Here is a 19,246-nt window from a genome sequence, read left to right as displayed (position 1 = left end):
TAGTAAAACATTTTATTTTTGTAATTTATTTAAAACAAATTCTATCCAAATATTCTTTAGCATATCAAAGGTTAGCCCGAGTACTCTGACTGTAAGAGAGCTAGACGGACATTTGGACATAAACACGCTCTCATTACAATGAGAGCGTGTTTATGTCCAAACGTCCGTCTAGCTCTCTTACAGTCAATGAGAGCGTGTTTATGTCCAAATGTCCGTCTAGCTCTCTTACAGTCAGAGTACTCGGGCTAATCAAAGGTGTGCACACATTCAGTGGGGTTTTTTTTAAATCTTATTATATTGCAGTTTTATTGAGTTGCAACACTCCTCACGGGCGTAGGAAGGCACACACACACACACACACACACACACACACACAGACATACATACACACACACACATATATATATATATATATATATATATATATATATATATATATATATATATATATACTACTCAAAAGAATTTAAGGGTCAGACGATATTTTCGACATTATTTTCTGAATGTCAATTATATTAGCTAGACCATAATGTCACGCATGGTATTGTTCCATTTGACGAAGTGGGTCTAAGCAACCCATAAATGAATTAAAATCCAATGTCATTGACACTGTCGACTAGTTCTAATGGCGAAAACATGCTTACATTTGCACGTAAATTAGGGCGAAAGCGAAAGGTCTGCTAACTGCCCATAACTTACTTTTTCACAAAGGGCTTCATTTGCACGCTTTGCACGTGTATTCCATGTTCCCAATGCTGAATTTCCGTATAATTGGAGCTTGCGTTCGTGTACGGTGCACACTCCAAATTCGATAATGGTACGACTTCAACTGACTATCGAAGATCGAGGAAGGGATATTGCTTGGCTTCAGGATGGCAATACGCAAAGAAATGTTGCTCTGAGACTTGGTGTCAGTCAGAGTGTCGTTGGCTGACTGTGGCAACGGTACCAAGCAACGAATTCTGTTCGAAATCGTCCACGTTCGGGAAGACCCCGAAGCACTACAAATAGAGAGGACCGCTACATCACCAATATGGCTCTCCGTCAACGCACAACCACTGCACGCCGATTACATGACAATCTGCGGACTGCGAATGGTACTCGAGTGTCTGATCAAACCATACGCAATCGTCTGAGAGCCAATAATCTACGCTGCCGTCGCCAGGCTGTTCGACCACCACTCCTACCACGTCACAGAACGGCCAGACGTCACTGGTGCACGCTTCATCTGCGGTGGCAACGTGTTCAGTGGGGTCGAGTGATGTTCACTGATGAGTCCAGGTTTAGTCTCCAGTTCAACGACGGTCGGGTTCGTGTCTACAGACGTCCTGGGGAGCGCTTCGCTGACGTTAACGTTAGATAACGTCACCGGTTCGGTGGTGGCAGCGTCATGGTGTGGGGCGTCATCTCTATCCACCACAGGACCCCCCTCTATGTGGTGGATGGCAATCTGAATGGAATCCGCTATCTGAATGAGATTATCCGGCCGTTGGTTCTCCCAGGCCTTCAGCAGATTGGCGGCGGGGCAGTTCTGCAGGATGACAATGCCAGACCCCACCGCGCCAGGGTGGTAACGGACTTTCTCAGACAACAAGGTATCGCCAGGATGGATTGGCCAGCATATTCGCCTGACTTGGCCCCAATAGAGCACGCCTGGGACGAATTAGGCAGGAGAGTTCGGGATAACCATGCCCCTCCAGCCAATCTTCATGATCTGGGTCAACTTCTTATGGCAGAGTGGCAGGCCATTCCCCAAGAGTTCTTCAGACATCTGATCAACAGCATGAGGCAACGATGTGTCGAGTGTATTCGCGCCAGGGGTGGATTCACACACTATTAAACGAATGTTCTAATGTGTAAAATCCATGTTTGACAACCTTCAACTTTGACAGCATGTCATGTGACTTTCTTGTATACAGTGACGTTTATTTGTGGTTTTTTGTAAATATGGAACAATAAATAAAAATTTTGGTGTAGTTTACATCATCAATCTAATACACTCTGAAACTTATTTGGTTATAAATTTTTGACCCTTAAATTCTTTTGAGTAGTATATATATATATATATATATAAAAACCACATGGCAACAGTTTTATTTACCGACACCACTTGAGCACATTTATTTATTAATCACTGGCTATTGGATGTTAACTAGTAGTATTCGGTAATTCTGAGTCTTAGAGGAAACTCCTTATATTTTTCCACAAGTAGCAAAGGATCTTTTATATACACTTTCCCACAGACAGGATAGCACAAATCACGGTCTTTGATATATCAGTTGACTTTCATGATGCATTGGTCGAGACAGGAAAAAAGCCAATCAGAAAATGGGTCTACTAAGGTGATTCGATCCTACGACGCATGTACATTATTAGGCAAGCGTTCTCCCAATTGAGTTAGAACTAGCCCTCCCCAACCTCCTCAGTACGGCAAGTTACTCCATATGGATGACCAACCGAAGGAGTCGTTTGGTGTGGTTGATTATAACTGTGATGAGGTTTCACTTCAACTAAGTTCTAGATAGTAAACACAGTATATTACCAAGTAAACCATATCATAATCTTGTACATTGTTTTACTTACTTTGGTATGTATCATTCTTATAACTTTAAAATAATACCATTTCCAGTGGTAATTAGGGCCTCCACGAGTCCAAAATATTGGACTCGAGTACTCGAGGGTCAAACTCGACTTGGACTCCAGTACCCGACACTATTAGATGATGATATTAAGGAATAAAGTTAAATAGCATGATTCATCTTAATTCCAGCGCTGAACATGGATGCCAAATCGTTATTGTATTGCATTTAGAAACAGTTTGATATGTTCAACGTTGTGAAGGACAGACGGCCAGTTTAAAAAGAGAAACTAGTGCATGATCATATAATTATTGTGTAACTATCATTGATTATCTACTGCTGAAATTATTGTCCTACATTGTCCATTGTATTATAGTTGATCATTGTAATCTACCTAGTACGGGTACTCAAGTCCTGTGAACGGACTCGAATCTTTCTACACAACCCGTGCCCAAGTACTCATGGAGACCTAGTGGTAACCAGTATTGTTACATATTTCACCTAGTTAGATTATTGCAGACATAATATTCATGCCATTTAAGTTTTAATGTTTATACTTAATATTTTTTATATTGTGTATTCATCAAAACTTTTACATTGAATAATGTTAGGGTATCAGTGTGAAATGAATAACTTGCAGCATAATTAATGTAAAACCGATATTTTAATCGGATAGTATTCTGAGCCATCAACCCGAAATATTAATTTGTTCTTTATTTAAAATTATTAAATTTAAATCCCATTATCTTTTGTGTTTATTAAAACTATCAATGTCTTGTGATAATTTTAGACCCATTCTGACAGTCTATTTAACAAATTAATTGTATCATGACCAAATAAATATATGTACATTAAACTATTTATGTTTCTTTTGTTGTTCAGTATATATATACTCAACATATCATATCTATATATATATATATATATATATATATATATATATATATGTGTGTGTGTGTATATATATATATATATGTGTGTGTGTATGTGTGTATATATACTCTTCAAAAAAAGAAACGCAAAAGGGTACAAATGGGTTATAACTCCGATTTTATGTTTCCTACCGGTTCATGCTTTGTGAATATAAGGTCATTGCATGTCCCAAACACATTCCCACGGTTACATTCAATAAAACGCAGCTACTGTACAATAAAGTTCCAAAATGTGAATATTCGCAAAAACGCAGCCACGTGCAAACCATGTCACCACTGCACGTGCGTTGTCTGCACGTGCAACATGAACACCGACAGTATAAAAATGCAGGGTGTTCGCTTGCCTGGCCTCTGTATCTGGCCGACAGTTGACAATCCAGGACATGCCATGTCTCAGTGAACCGCAGAGAAACAATGCCATCGGCCGACTAGACGCAGGTGAATCCAGAACGGCCGTTGCCAGAGCATTCCATGTGTCCCCAAGCACCATCTCCAGACTGTGGGACCGTTACCAGCAACATGGATCAACACGTGACCTCCCTAGATCCGGTCGACCACGGGTCACTACTCCCGGGCAGGACCGCTACATCTGGGTACGCCACCTTCGGGAACGATTGACTACTGCCACCTCCACAGCCGCAGCAATACCAGGTTTGCGCAGGATATCCGACCAGACCGTACGGAACCACCTACGTGAGGTAGGAATTCGTGCCAGACGTCCAGTTCGAGGTGTCATCTTAACACCACAACACCGTCGACTCCGACTGCAGTGATGCCAGATTCATCGACAATGGCCTCAACTGCGATGGAGACAGGTGTGGTTCAGTGACGAGTCCCGATTTCTGCTCCGACGTCATGATGGAAGATGTCGCGTGTATAGGCGTCGTGGTGAACGTTATGCGGCAAACTGCGTGCAGGAAGTGGACAGATTCGGCGGGGGTAGTGTCATGGTGTGGGCAGCCATCTCACACACTGGCAGAACTGACCTGGTCCACGTGCAGGGCAACCTGAATGCACAGGGCTACATTGACCAGATCCTCCGGCCACACATCGTTCCAGTTATGGCCAACGCCAACGCAGTGTTCCAACATGACAACGCCAGGCCTCACACAGCACGTCTCACAACGGCTTTCCTACAGAACAACAACATTAATGTCCTTCCTTGGCCATCAACATCACCGGATTTGAACCCAATTGAGCATCTATGGGACGAGTTGGACCGACGCCTCCGACAGCGACACAACCACAGCCCCAGACCCTGCCCGAGCTGGCAGCAGCCTTGCAGGCCGAGTGGGCCACCATCCCCCGGGACGTCATCCGTACTCTGGTTGCTTCAATGGGCAGGCGGTGCCAGGCAGTTGTCAACACACGCGGAGGCCACACCCGGTATTGACTCCAGATGACCTTGACCTTGGTGGTGTGTCCTATCACTTACTCACAATGGACTAGAGTGAATTGTGAACAATCATGCAACATTTGGTAATTATCGGACTCACCATTCAATAATTAAATCAATTCTCCAAATGTTACGACAATGTGGTTTTGCGTTTCTTCTTTTGAAGAGTATATATATATATGTCTATATATATATATATATATATATATATGTATGTATAGGAGCAGGACATAGCCTCGATGCGAGGTTGGTCTGGGATTGTTCCGTCGGTGGGCCCATTGGGTTATTTCTCGTTCCAGCCAGTGCACCACGACTGGTATATCAAAGGCTGTGGTATGTACTATCCTGTCTGTGGGATGGTGCATATAAAAAGATCCCTTGCTGCTAATTAAAAAAAAAAAAAAGTAGTTCATGAAGTGGTGACAGCGGGTTTACTCTCTCAATATCTGTGATCCATAACCATATGTCTGACGCCATATAACCGTAAATAAAATGTGTTGAGTGCGTCGTTAAATAAAACATTTCTTTCTTTCCCATATATATATATATATATATATATACACACACACACACACCCCTGGTGTACATCTCGTTTGCCAGAAGTGAAACCTCAACATGAAATAGTTTTCAGGCTTAGTAGCAAAGCGATTCATTATAAGCCATTATGTTCAAGGCTAGTAGGTTCTGGGTTCACTCCAACCAAGTATGAAGTTAACAAATTGAAGGGGAGGTGTCTAGATTCTAATTCAACTTCTCACACTAACCATCAATTCCTGTCCTGGCCAGATAGACATCCCATATAGCTGAAGTGTGTGCCATAACTTCAAGTCATTGGACATAAGGCTGGTAGGTACTGGCTCCACCCAGAGCAAGTTTAATGACTCGATGGGTAGGTGTAAAGCCACTACACTGAATTCTCTCACCAGCAGCCACTGACCCACGGCCCTTGAAAGACAGTCGAGACTACTGAGGTGTGACCAGGACAGCATGCTTGAACCTAATTGAACATAAGCATGAAAATACCTATAAATGAAAAAAAGGTTATACATGATGTGACCATTGTTGCTAACTTAAGAGTAGCTTATGCAAGTACAGTAAAACCTCTCAAAACCAGACCCTCTGTAAACCGGATACCTCTTAAAACTGGATGTTTTACTTGGTCCTAAGCATGTCCAGTTTAAAGGAGTTTCACTGTAGTTTGAATTTCCTGTCACGTTGAACTGTATGATGTCATGAATTTAAACAACAGGTTACCATTTGTAAACAAGACACAGCTTTCATGTGAATTTTTTAACAAGACCCTAGACTATTGTCAACAGATGCTACTAAAACGTTTTGCAGATATATATATATTTTTAATATTGCTTGAATAATGAAACATCAGTGAACAAATTAAGCAAATTGTCAATAGTCTATACAATGCAAACTAACAATTCAGCTAAAGACAGAAATAAAACAGAACTACATGTAACACACAACATAGCCAGTGGATCAACACACCACTAATTTTTTAAAATATAGGTTTCATAAGTGCAGGAGGGTAGGAAAGCACTAACAATATGTATTGCGCACCCCCCCCCCCCCCCCCCCCCCCCCCCACTCATCCTAAGTTGAATAGCAACTTATTTCTGACCTTCAATTGTTAGCACATTCCAACCCAATGATATATATATATAAAATAATTTCAAGCCTATATCATAACCCAAATCACATCAAAATTATTACATATATCTGCAACAGGCTTGCAGGTGTTTACTCATTATTCAAGCCATTAAAAATGTCATCACAAATATGTACCAAAGGTGATTAAATACCTAATAAATAATTTAGCAATTTTGAATATCCTGATTTTCCAGTTACAAGTTGGAAGTTAAATATGAACAACATGTAATTATTCTTACATCCATGATGGAAACCGTAAATGTGTATATTAATTAAAAAGACATCTTTGGTGAAGAAGTGTGTGATTGGCATTTTATAGCATTTAATGTATTTTTAAAACCCTCCCACAATCCTATATTACACAATCACTTATCTGAAGAATTTTCTAGAACTTTATTTTATTACAAAACATTCATGATATAAATGGAAACAAAAAGCTATATAACATTCTACAAGCACATTCACTGATAATGAAACTTAAAGAACATATTTTTCAATCTATGCCTTGTAGAAAATAATGGTCAAAAGTCACTGGCCGTCTCCCTAGTTAAGTATATATATATATATATATATATACAGCAGTCATCAAAGACATAGGCATTGGAAGATGACAGCAACTAGCGGTGGGGTGGCATTAATCTCAATGCATTCTTTTGAGAACTTCCAATGACTATGAAAGGGTAAACATGTAGGTCAGTATTATTTTTAAAAGGCAATCATCATGATACAGTTTATAGATAAAAGTAATTTTTTTAAAGTTAATCAAACAACTTCAAGCTTCCAGATGTAGTGGACAATATTAATTATTTTTACATAACTGAAGTCAGTTGCAGAATTATTGTGTATAACCTACACTACATATACAAGGGTTGTGTTTTAACCCGGGTTAAATCAGTGTTGCATCTATATGAAGTACAGGGGCAGGACGTAGCCCAGGGGTAAGGCACTCACTTGATGCGTGGTTGGTTTGGGATCAATCCTCATCTGTGGGCCCATTGGGCTATTTCTTGTTCCTGTCAGTGCATCACGACTGGTATGTGCTTTCCTGTCTGTGGGAAAGTGCATACATAAATCCCTTGCTGCATTAGAAAAAATGTAGAGGGTTTCTGATGACTATATGTCAAAATTACTAAATGTTTGACATCCAATAGCCGATGATTAATAAATCAATGTGCTCTAGTGGTGTCGTTAAACAAACCAAACTTCTATATAAAGTATTGAAATAATGTGGGTTAATGTCTGGCTTCTATCACAGAACTTTAAAATTATCTGATGACATATTAGTGGTACTCTTTTTCGGAAATAGAAAAATACCATTTTGAAACAAGAGTACCGGTGAGGTACATGATATGCCCATCAGGAGTTTGATGGAAACCATATTTATATTAATGAATATGTTACGATTATGATTCAAGTCTTAATTATGTGAAATTTTTGCAATGGGATAGGTGAACAGTTTGTTTTGGACCAACCACCATCCCAAGTTGTTCCTACATGTGGTTTGATGGTCTTGTATGCAAGATATGATCTGGACAAGGATTTACTGTTATGTGCAGTAGTCCATGAAAAGTAGGTCACAGTGACCTAGTAATAGTATGTGACACACTGTCATCCCAAGTTGTTCTTACATGTGAGGTTTGATGGTCCTGTATGCATCCGTATGCAAGATATGGTCCAGACATGGATTTACTGTTGTTCAATAGACCATGAAAAATAGGTCACAGTGACCTAGTAATAGTATGTGACAAACCACTATCCTAAGTTGTTCCTACATATGAAGTTTGATGGTCCTGTATGCATCTGTATGCAAGATATCGTCCGGACAAGAAAAAGTTAACAGATGGACGTACTGACGGACAACGCCATACCATAATATGACCCATCATAGATGGGCGTATACAAATAATTTACATTCACATATAGCTCTGTTGTTATTGTTGACGTTCCATTTCTGCAAGGTTTTAACGTGATGTAAGAAGTGTCATTCAGAACATGTAACAGTTCACTGACAGTTTACATCATTTTCAACTTGAATAACGAGGGGACAATATTTCAGAAATTTAGGTAACAAGAAGTCTGGTCATATGATTTTAGCAGGTAACTGATTGTTTGGTTACATGAATAATATTTTAAAAGTAAGCTAATCAATGACCTCAAACTTGATTAATTATATATCTTAATGACAGTATTTTTAGCTGATATGTCAAGTTCAAGAAAAATAAAAAATAAAATAAAAATATTTTTAATAAGTTTCTTTGATACTTGTAAGGTGACTTTTAGAATGATTGACGGTGTACCACGTAACCAGTTGAAGGTTCACATGAATGCAGGGAACATTTTGTTTTCTAAATCTGGATTAGCCATATTTCTGGTCAATTGAAAATCGATTAGCAACTACTGTTTAATATTTTAAAATTGTGTAGCGATCTTTGAAATTTGCATAGCGAATCGCGATGCGATACTGAACAAAATGTTCCCTGGAATGTAAAGTTGCACAAACAACGCATAAAATTAGAAATAGAATGACAATTTGCATGAAATATTGTGTCCTGCGTAACCAATATGTGAACAAAATGATGGTTCACTTGATATTTTGTGTGTGTTTAAACAGATACAGACTTGACAGTTAGTTTATTCAAGAAATAGTAGTTCAGTTCAGACTTCCACAATTTGTATTTTTACAAACTTATTAGGCAATGAACTACATGCAAAATTACAGATATATTTACTCTTCTGAGCATCTAATTATTTTCACCAAATATAGACAATGGGCCCCAATTCACAAAGCTCTCTTAAGCAACATCACATTGTCTCAGGGCTCGAACTTAACGACAGCCCTGACAGCAATTGCTGTCGTTGAGATATAAATTGCTGTAGATCAGGAGCATCATCGAACGCACTTTTGTCATCGATAAAGTTTCTCAGTGTACCTGGTGTACATTATCTGCCAGTATATACCATTTGTACATTTGAAATGTCTACATATAGCAAAATAACCGTTCAGTCATTAAAAAAAAAATTGCTGTATGCAGGCTCAAAATTGCCATTGGTGGGTTGTTTCACCTACCGCAATTTTTTGCTTACTTTGCAGTGGGAGACAAATTCTTAGGTTTGAACCCTGTCGTTTTTGAAAGTCAATTTTTCATGGCACTCCAAGATTGCAGAGTTACGACAGTTTAGTGAAGTAAGCCAGTGTTACATAGCACAATCATTCATGTTAATTTATATGTGACTGTTATATTTGTAACTATCAGGGCTATAATTTTTCTTTGCCAAATTATCTATTACCGGTAAACTTTTAAAAAATGTGTAGAAACCCAGTTATATTTCAAGAAAATATCACTCATTTACCCGAAATTATTTTGTCTATTTAAAATAAAATCTGCCAAAAAATTTTTTTACATTTATAAGTGGCGAATTTGGTGAGTGGCAGAGCTAGCCCCGACTACTATGAAAATACAATAATATATGTACATGTATTAATAAACAGAACTAACAGAACATTGTAGATAAAACTACGTACAATGAACAAGAAGCAGCATTTAAACTATCATTTGCCAGATGCAATGCCATGGAGATTGCTGCAGAATTTTTAATCCTCCTTGTACTATATATTAAAAATATTTTTCAATGGCATGTTTTTTTTTGCACTGAACATTTTCTTAATTGCAGGAGTTGTTTGTTTGTAGTTTCCTACATATCACTAACATTATTTTTGACCAGCTTAAACACTGCAAGTATTTCTAAATTAATCAACAATAAATAAAGACCAGGCATGGGCTTTTCGAAGCTATGTTAGAACTACAAAATTATAAAACCATTGTTGACTATGATGTCACTACAGCTCACGCCATAGTGACATCATAGCCTGTGATGTTTTTTACGATTTCATAATGCTAAGATAGCTTCTAACATGTTGTTATTTGAATCTAAAATGTCATTTAGATGTAAAGCTTGACAAAGTGTGACAGATTTTCACAAAAAGGCATCACTCCATTCTTTAAGACATGTGTAACAGTCACGCTGCTGTTTGGCATTGGCGCCAGTGATTTCTTTCAACCAGTCTTGAAACAATTCTTCATTTTTCTTCAGGACAAGAAACTGTCCCAGTACCACATAAGCCTGGAATAATAAATAAATATATATAATAAAAGTTAAAACCAGCTTAACAATTTTTTATTTAAATATCACAAACATAAAGCTTTGCATCAAGTAAGGCACAGTTTTTATAAAACTGGATCCAGGGTACAGTATCTCAGTTCTGTTCATGTATCAGTTATGCAAATTCAAATTTATGTGAATTGCTTATCGCGTTTGTGGTAGATCTGTGTTTTAAAATTAAAAGTCACAAACTTAAGGATTATGAAAACTTTATTTATGTGTTCCAAAAATGCACATATTCTGTACTATTGTAGGCTGAGATTTGGAGGTGCAAAACATTCAGTATTTGAAATCAGCACTTGTCCATTTGTCCTGACAAGTGAAAATCTGCTCGGACAAGCCAAATGATATCTCAATGGTTGTCTAGAAGACAAGAAAATTTATATTTGTGGTTTCATTTTGTGCAATCAAAGACATTATCCTTGCACTTAAATAAAACTAACAACTTAATTGGACCAGTAAAAATACTGGTGGACAAGTAGATATCTACATGTACTTATCCGGTGGACTAGTGAAAAATTCTGTTTATTTCTATCGCTGACATTAGTTGTCAAATTGCAACTTACCAGATACGTAAGTGTAATTTACATAACCAAACACTCAGTTACAGGGCTCACCCTGTTCATTGCCAAATTAGCTAATTGCCCAGTTTTATACAAAATGGCTACCACATTGTCATTTAGTCTTTGGCTAAAACAATATTCCTTAAATTAAACACATTTTAAGAACTTTCAAGGAAATATTCTAGCTATCTGAAAACTGGCTCAACCAAAATTTGTTTCAGTGTGACCGTGAGCCCTGCATTTACCTATGTAAACTGACTTTGAAATGTTGTCCCTTGTGGATCACGACATTATGGTTTAATGGCATTAGGGTATGTATACCACATTTACATTTAAAGTTTTGTAAAGTTTTACATAAAGTCTAGTACAATTTACACAGATAATAGTATGGTCACAATACAAGCTGTTTGTACACATGTATATCGGATGCAAATTACTTATTTATAAACAATTTTCTATTAAGTTTAGGTTGGGTTTCCATAATTCACTTTTTATGTGTAATGATTCACATTTCACTATTCAAGTGTGAACAAAAACAATTAACAAGTAATTTCCAAAATGCATGCTCCATATGTGTTTACGTTTCACTTTTGCACCTTCATGTCATAGACTATGAATAAAAGAATAAAGGAACGAACATGCTTGCTTTTTCTGACATGAACAGGCGAAATGACAAGTACAGTAAGATCTCTGTAAATACCTTGTCAAAACCTTCATCGCTGAGTCGTTCTCCAAGTACTTTACCAATTCCTGCCAACTCTGTTACAGGCTTATCACCCATTGGCTCTGCCACAAAATTTCTGTGTTTTTGTGATGTTGACGACATTTTTCTGATAACTTAGTTCAAAGCTGAAATGTGATGGAACATAGATTAAATTAATGCCATACAAATAAAAACACTAGATAACAAGGCGGGTGGGACGTAACCCAGTTGTAAAGTGCTAGCTTGATGCACCGTTACTCTAGCAACAATTGGCTAATTTTATTTTAATTTGGCAAAAACTTATCATGCCATGATTGATATTTTGTTGGAAAATTACAGGTTTTAAAAACATTATTGAAGTTTAATTGGCCAAATGTTCTGTTCTGTAACATTACCATGATTAATGAAAAACATAGGTTCCAATGATCACAGAAAATGGAACTGTAAACATTTTTCCTAAAAGAAATTGGAAATCCTAGTCGAAGAATCAGTGTCTGACAAATAACACTAATTAGGCATCAGAGATGTTTTAGCTAGTTTCCTAGGTATTATAGTAATTAATACAGTTGATAATTTCCACTATCCCAGACCACAAATTCACTAGCTGGGACCGAGGGCTAGAGGATTTGTTGGCAACATAAAATTGATAAATAGAGAGTGAATCCAATTGACTGTTACATTTAAAAAGTGATTATTTACTTTCTTTGTTCAGATATTTATCATTAGTTGTCTAAATAACATTGTTAGGGGACTAGTGGGAACAGATTTCCGCTTGTTACCCCCTCCATCCAATTATATTGATACATGTATCATGAAAAAATGTCAACCGGACTACCTCATAAACTGGTCTATTTACATACTTTTTTTTAAGGAATCTACACAGCAATGAACCCTGACATTGGAAGCTTTTCTTGAATTAAGAAAATGTTCCAAAAACAAAGTGCACAAATGAGGAAAAGACAACTAGACATTCAAAATATTTTTATGCAATGGGAAATATATACACGACCACCATTTTTCACTGTATGCACTATATTAAATAACATGTAATATTAAACAAACTTAAAGAAACAACTGTTTTACACCACTGTCAAAGTCTTGTCTGCTTCGCAGATTCATTGCATAAGAGTTTTGGTGTCACTCTTGAAAAATAATAGCCCGGTTTAAAAGTGTATCTGAAGAATGTCAACATTAGATTACAACATGCATTTAATCACTTCACAATAGAAAGTGGCATGAATATATATTTTTTTAATTTGATTTTCATTATAAATTGAACAAGGTAAAACATTATTTCATCAAACTGATTCACCCCTCTTGAAGAGTATTCCAAAAACAAGTAAAATGGCAGACGGCAGAAAATTGCATGTGTTTTACCCTATAGATGCAATCTCAGTAAAGTCGTTATTGGGGGTCAGCCTATTTACAGCCAGAAGCCAAAACACACAACTCGTATGTTAATGCTGATATGCACATTGTTCATATTTGGCATGAAGATACCCCTCAGTACGATGTATTTAAATATGTTAAAAAAATTAAAAAAATAAAACATGTAGGAAAAATTACATTGTTAGTCTCGTATATGGAATTTTAGAGCAACGTGCACATTAAGTCAATACTTCTGTTAATATGCAGGGCATATTGCTTCCCTTTATTTAGCAAATTTTAAATGGCCGAGATATTTTTGAAGGTTGTCATTGGAAGATTTATTTTGTTAATAATGAATCAAGTACTTCAATCGGGATTTAGTGAAAATGGTAGGATAAAAACATTTTTGGTTTGTGTGTCCATTTGTTGCACTATTTCGGTTAAAAAACAGTTGAAACATGGTACCACAAATTTTAATACCAGCTAGGCCTATATATAGGGTAATGTACAGAGTTCTCACTGGGTAAAAATTGAAAGACGAAAGCCGCACAGCACATCCTTCAAAAAAACAACGAAAAGCAAAAAAAAAAAAAAAAAGATTACTATATATGGTTGTGTGTTGGTTGACTTTGTGGAAAGACATACTCCTTATTTTGACTCAGTATTTCGTACAAAAAAGTTGATATATAATACAAGCCGACTCATCTTTTAATTGAACCGGAGATGTTGTTGGTCTCACATTCACAGGCAGTTCCCGTTTTGCTGATCCGGAGTCCGGAGTAGACAGAATCCGGATTAGGCCTAAGATTTATACCTAACAGATAAACAGTAGCTAGACGGGACTTTAGAAAAGGACTGGTTTACCCAGAGATCCAGATTACACAGAATCCTGCTTTAGACAGTCTACTGTATATGAAAAACAATAAAGATCTTTATAAAGTGCAATCTAATTAAAATTAGCTCCACTATTACATGTGGATCTAAAGACAGCCAGTTGGAGCTCATGTCCACCAATCAAACCCTTACTTGCAGAATCCTGCCAGTGATTTAAAACTAACAACACTGCGTAGTCCCCAATGTCCAGGTAACATTTCGTCTGTAAATAATAATTTAAATATTGACCAATCACACTTCGCCTTTTATAACGTTATTTGGGAGTATACAAATTCTAAAAATATCGGGCGAGTCTATTTTAGTGGCCGCAGTACAGCGAACCATACCAATACGTACGGGGTGGGTTATCAGTCTTCAATTTTACATTAAAAATTATTTATTTATTTATAAAATAAAAAAAACCTAAATCAGTCTTCAGTTTTACATTACAAATTATTTATTTTATAAAATAAAACATGTTTTAAGGCATTCGTAATTCACACGAAACATGTCGTATACCCTCAGGATAATTCGGAATGTTTTCAAATTATTTTTAAATCACTGGCAGGATTTTGCAAGTAAGGTTTTGATTGGTGGACATGAGCTCCAACTGGCTGTCTCTAGATCCACATGTAATAGTGGAGCTAATTTTAATTAGATTGTATAAAGTGATCCCCTAATGTGGGATAAAAAAAAATGTTCATTTTATTTCCATCTTCATCGAATGAATCGATCGCTTTGATATCGCCAGCTGATAAAACGTAGTTTCATTTTTGTAAAGGCGGTGTATATATTAGTTGGCACTCAAAATAAATGATTTTAATGATAAACACCACCGCTTCTGTTGTTTTTATAAGTGGTGATATTCCTCCAAAAATTAAAAGTTTATAATATTTTATAAAGAACTGCTGAATAAACAGAATGACAGAAAGTAAAAATCATAAGTTACAACCAATTAAATCTGCAATTAAGGATAAAATATAAGACAATAATTAGTGGAAACAAAAGACAGAATGACCATTCTCATGATTCTGATCACGTGACAAATTTGGTGCCAAATAAGTGTTTTTCAGTCTGAGATTGCCGAATCCATAAACAATAAAATGTTTTCATTGTTCAAATAAAATATAACTTTTATTGTGTGTAACAAACATACAAATGAATATGGGATAAAATGGAGGAGCAAAATACTGTAAAATTATGTTACAGTAATTGTTGTAAGCTACTGAAGTTTTTTGTCAGTTGCTTTTTTGTACACACAATGAGGGGAAAGAGTTCGACCCAAAGATATCAAAGGCTCTAAAGACGGATCGTAGTCATAACGGCACCAGTACTAAACGGCCTTAACAATAATTGGTCAAAATGGCCCTAAAAAAGTCAAAACGGCCCTTAACAAAAGTCAAAACGGCCAAAGTTAAAAAGTCATAACGGCCCTTGAAAAAAGTCAAGACGGCCTTAGATATACTTTAAAAATGTATTTCATCTACACAAGTGTCGAGAAATGCAGGAGAGTCTTGATGCGTCCTTGTGACGGAACATGCTCTTATCTTTTTCGCCTGTGGCGATGTTAATTGTTTTAGAGGGCCGTGTGCAGCTTGGTTACGTAATACCTCCGCGTGACCGTACCCCCTAATACACACCCAGACCAGGTGTGGAGGCTATGTGGCCAGTAGTTACGTAATACCTCCGGTATTGCGGTTTTATGACCGTGGTTTCTGGCGAACTAGGCGACAGTAAGTCTGGCCATCTAAGAGAAAATACCGTCTCTGGGAGTTGTGGGAATATCACATGATAGGTGAGGGACCGCGTTGTGCCCCCAGGCGATATTCGCTGTCTCTGAGAGTTTTGAATAAATAGCTAGGATTTTAGATATATCGGGGAGAAAGATTGGAAGTACCCTCGGGAACGGACGTCGTCCACTGAACGAAATATATAAGTTCAGTCCGGACGTGGTAAATATATTTTTCTGCTCTGTTGTATAACCTTGATGTGATTGATGTGACTTTAAATATTTTAATACTGTATTATACCAATATTATTTAGACAGTGTTTCCGGTAATCTGACGAAGTAAACTGTAAGCTTCACTGTTCTAAAAATATAAAGCTTAGCCGGTCATCCTAGAGGACCTAGGTAAACTGTAGGTTAATGTCTTTATTGTGATAGGTACCAGTATTAATTCTGTATTACAAGGTTACTGAATGAGTAGTTAAGGGTTAATTAAAAATTAACCAGTTAGGAATAGAGTTGTAATTCCTTTTTTAATTAAGTTCCCCTGGCAGCGTTTCTCAATTATCACACGTGTGCATGTTGTATCACGGTGAAGTGATTAGAATATTGTGTAAACTAGACACCTAGTGATTAACTAATTAAGTGATTAGTTCTGGGTTGTTATATTTGTTGTTGTTAATTAACTACTGCGGCAAGTACATTTGTCAGCGTAGTGTTAATACAGATTCCAAAGTGTATTGTGTTTTGTTGTGTTTTCTAGTGAACTAAACGTGCTACATATATACTTTATATAAGATCTTATCTCTGATATTACCTAGAGCCGAGCCACTCGGGTATTGGACTGCCCGATACAGGGAGATCTAATAGATATAGTTAGGAGAGATATTTGGATAATCGTGTTTTATTCAGTTACTGGTATTATAGGATCCCCGTGACAGTCCTTCAAAATAAGGATGTGTGTTGATCATGACGGTATCAAAGATCGGTCTATCGGTCTTTTCAAATACAAGGTCAATTGGTGGTCTTAATTATATTAGTAAATTGGGGAACAGGCCCGTTGTGGCCCCCGGGTGAGCAGCGCCACTAGAAACTTGTTCAGACGATACGCACTCACCCGGAAAGCCTAGATGGTCCACTACCCTCCCCCCCCCCACCCCTTCCCTTTCTGTGATTGAATTATTAAAATAATGAATTACAGGGCGGGCACACACGACACCCCGACGAGTAGCGCCACATGGAACTCGTTCGGGGGGCACGGCCGTGTTGTTAAATAAAATGTTAATTGGTGGTCTTAATTACAATAGTAAATTGCGTTGTGTAGGCTAATAAATTGTTACCAGGGCAAAAGTACCGTATTTTCCCCACCTCTATTTTAAAGAAATATTTCTTGAAATTAGTTTAGGGTTAGGGTTAGGGTTAGCGATAGTTATATACAATATATTTTAAAACAATTTGTTCTGTAAAACCAACATGAATTTTATATTTCGTAATCCAGTATCGCTATGTTTTGCCTTTGAAAAATTAGACATTTTGACTATTCTGTACAAAATGTCTTCCACACGGGTGCTTTTGGAAGACGTTTTATTCCGTACACATTCGGTTCATTCCGTCAAAATACACCCTATGAGATTTATAAGTATTAAAATGCAGTTTCACTTGTTGATCCACTGCATGGTCGAGTGGCTACAGTCCCGATGGTCTGGAGTTCGAATCCAGGCCTAGCACTACATCGTTTGTAGTGTTTAATGCAATACCCAGTTCATATGGTTAATTCAATACCCCAATAGTGGGGAAAATACGGTACTCTTTCCACTAATTATTACTAATGGGAATTAATTTAACGTGATAGTACCTATTGGCCGTTCTGACCATTTCTTTTGTCCGTTTTGACTTTTTTCTTTGGCCGTTTTGACTTACATGTTCAGGGCCGTTTCATCATGGGGCCGTTTTGACCGCATACCCTAAAGACTAACCCTAACAATTGAAAAGAGAAATGTAGGTCTAATTCATGCCATTTTTTCTACGATTTGTGTCTGGACAAACTTAGGGGTAAATCTAACGGTAGTTTAACGTAGGATCGTAATTTATCGTAGTTGTTAGCATTTTGGTTTGGACTTTAACTAAGTAAGAGGTTTCGGTTTCTTTTTTTGCTGTTTAGTTTCATAATTTCATGACTTACTCTTAGTCATATCTTCTAAAGTGTGGAGATTTTTTTACAAAAGTACACATGTATGGCTAGATATACAGAATAACAATGAGAAGCGGAAATACAGAAAATTAAATGTAAAGATGAGATCACAAATATTCTTATTTTACCTTTATGACAATTTTCCTCAAGACAAATTGGCGGGCACTGACGGAAGTTTAAAAAATGTACTTCCGCTAGTGGTAATTTGGGTTACGTTCGAGTCTCTGTCTGGATCGTCTCTGAATGAAACATTCTGCACTTCCGTGGCTGTCATCTCACTCCCGTAAAAATTTGTCCTGCAAAAACAAAAAGGGGGGGGGGGGGGGGGGGGGGGGGGGTGTCTTTACATATTATATACGATTCTTTCCGAGTTTGTAACCGATACGTTTGTTGTTGCTTGAACTTGCTTCAGTTTCACAACCAAACTTTTACTAAAAAATATTTATTTAAACAATTTTTAAAAGGGACCATTTGTACATGGATTACAATTAATATTTTAGGTAGAATGATGGAAATACATGGTAAAATGGTTTCAAGCAAGCTCATTTTGCCTTAATATTTCTCTCTCTCTCTCTTTTTTTGGTCCGAATTTGAGTATTTGCTCCAGCACCGGGGAAGGGGGGGGGGGTCTCTCCCCCCACACACACACACCGTACGCTTATGTATTATTACATGGAGTAGGGAGCACAATTTGTAGTGAGGACATGGTCTCTAATTGGGGGGGGGGGGGGGCAAGTCATATTTTTATGTGGAGGGGGAGCTGGAAAACATCCACATTTTGTCATCAGCAGCAAGAGATCTTGTATATGCACCTTCCCACAGACAGGACTTCACATGAATGCTGGTCAACTCGCCACAGCCTTTGATATACTCAGTCGTTGGGCACTGGTTAGAACAGGAAACTCTAATGAGTCTCCCGGGGAGGTTAATTTCTATGGCTCAAGCACGTCAGGCTAGCGTTCTACCAACTGAACAAATCGAAATGGAAACCTTCGTGTCCAGATCGTAAAACACTACGTCATAATAAATGGCGTGTATCCAACATAGGTGTCATTCTATATTATATCTTCAGTAGGCCTATACTCTGAAGAT

The 19,246-nt window shown here is 37.4% G+C and overlaps 1 protein-coding gene across 1 annotated transcript; it reads right to left on the bottom strand.

Moving 5' to 3' along the window:
• Nucleotides 1-8,124: 8,124 nt before the first annotated feature.
• Nucleotides 8,125-18,397, bottom strand: LOC121371352 (barrier-to-autointegration factor A-like). The gene is made up of 3 exons (XM_041497175.1): nucleotides 18,283-18,397; nucleotides 11,994-12,142; nucleotides 8,125-10,691 (listed from the first exon to the last, which is right to left on the bottom strand). Exons 2-3 carry the CDS (start codon nucleotides 12,117-12,119, stop codon nucleotides 10,545-10,547), a joined length of 273 nt encoding a protein of 90 aa, XP_041353109.1. The 5' UTR covers nucleotides 12,120-12,142; nucleotides 18,283-18,397; the 3' UTR covers nucleotides 8,125-10,544.
• Between the last annotated feature and the right edge of the window lie 849 nt (nucleotides 18,398-19,246).

Source organism: Gigantopelta aegis, chromosome 4 (genome assembly GCF_016097555.1).
Source record: "Gigantopelta aegis isolate Gae_Host chromosome 4, Gae_host_genome, whole genome shotgun sequence".
In the NCBI taxonomy this organism is placed as follows: domain Eukaryota; kingdom Metazoa; phylum Mollusca; class Gastropoda; order Neomphalida; family Peltospiridae; genus Gigantopelta; species Gigantopelta aegis.
Note: the sequence above shows the minus strand (reverse complement) of the source record. Positions and strands in the feature narration are given on the sequence as shown.

Excerpts from the sequence above, each read along its gene's own strand:
- LOC121371352 (XM_041497175.1), bottom strand. The coding sequence starts at position 12,119 with ATGTCGTCAACATCACAAAAACACAGAAATTTTGTGGCAGAGCCAATG. Across the intron at positions 10,692-11,993 it reads GCGATGAAGGTTTTGACAAG|GCTTATGTGGTACTGGGACA; the intron begins GTATTTACAGAG and ends TTATTATTCCAG.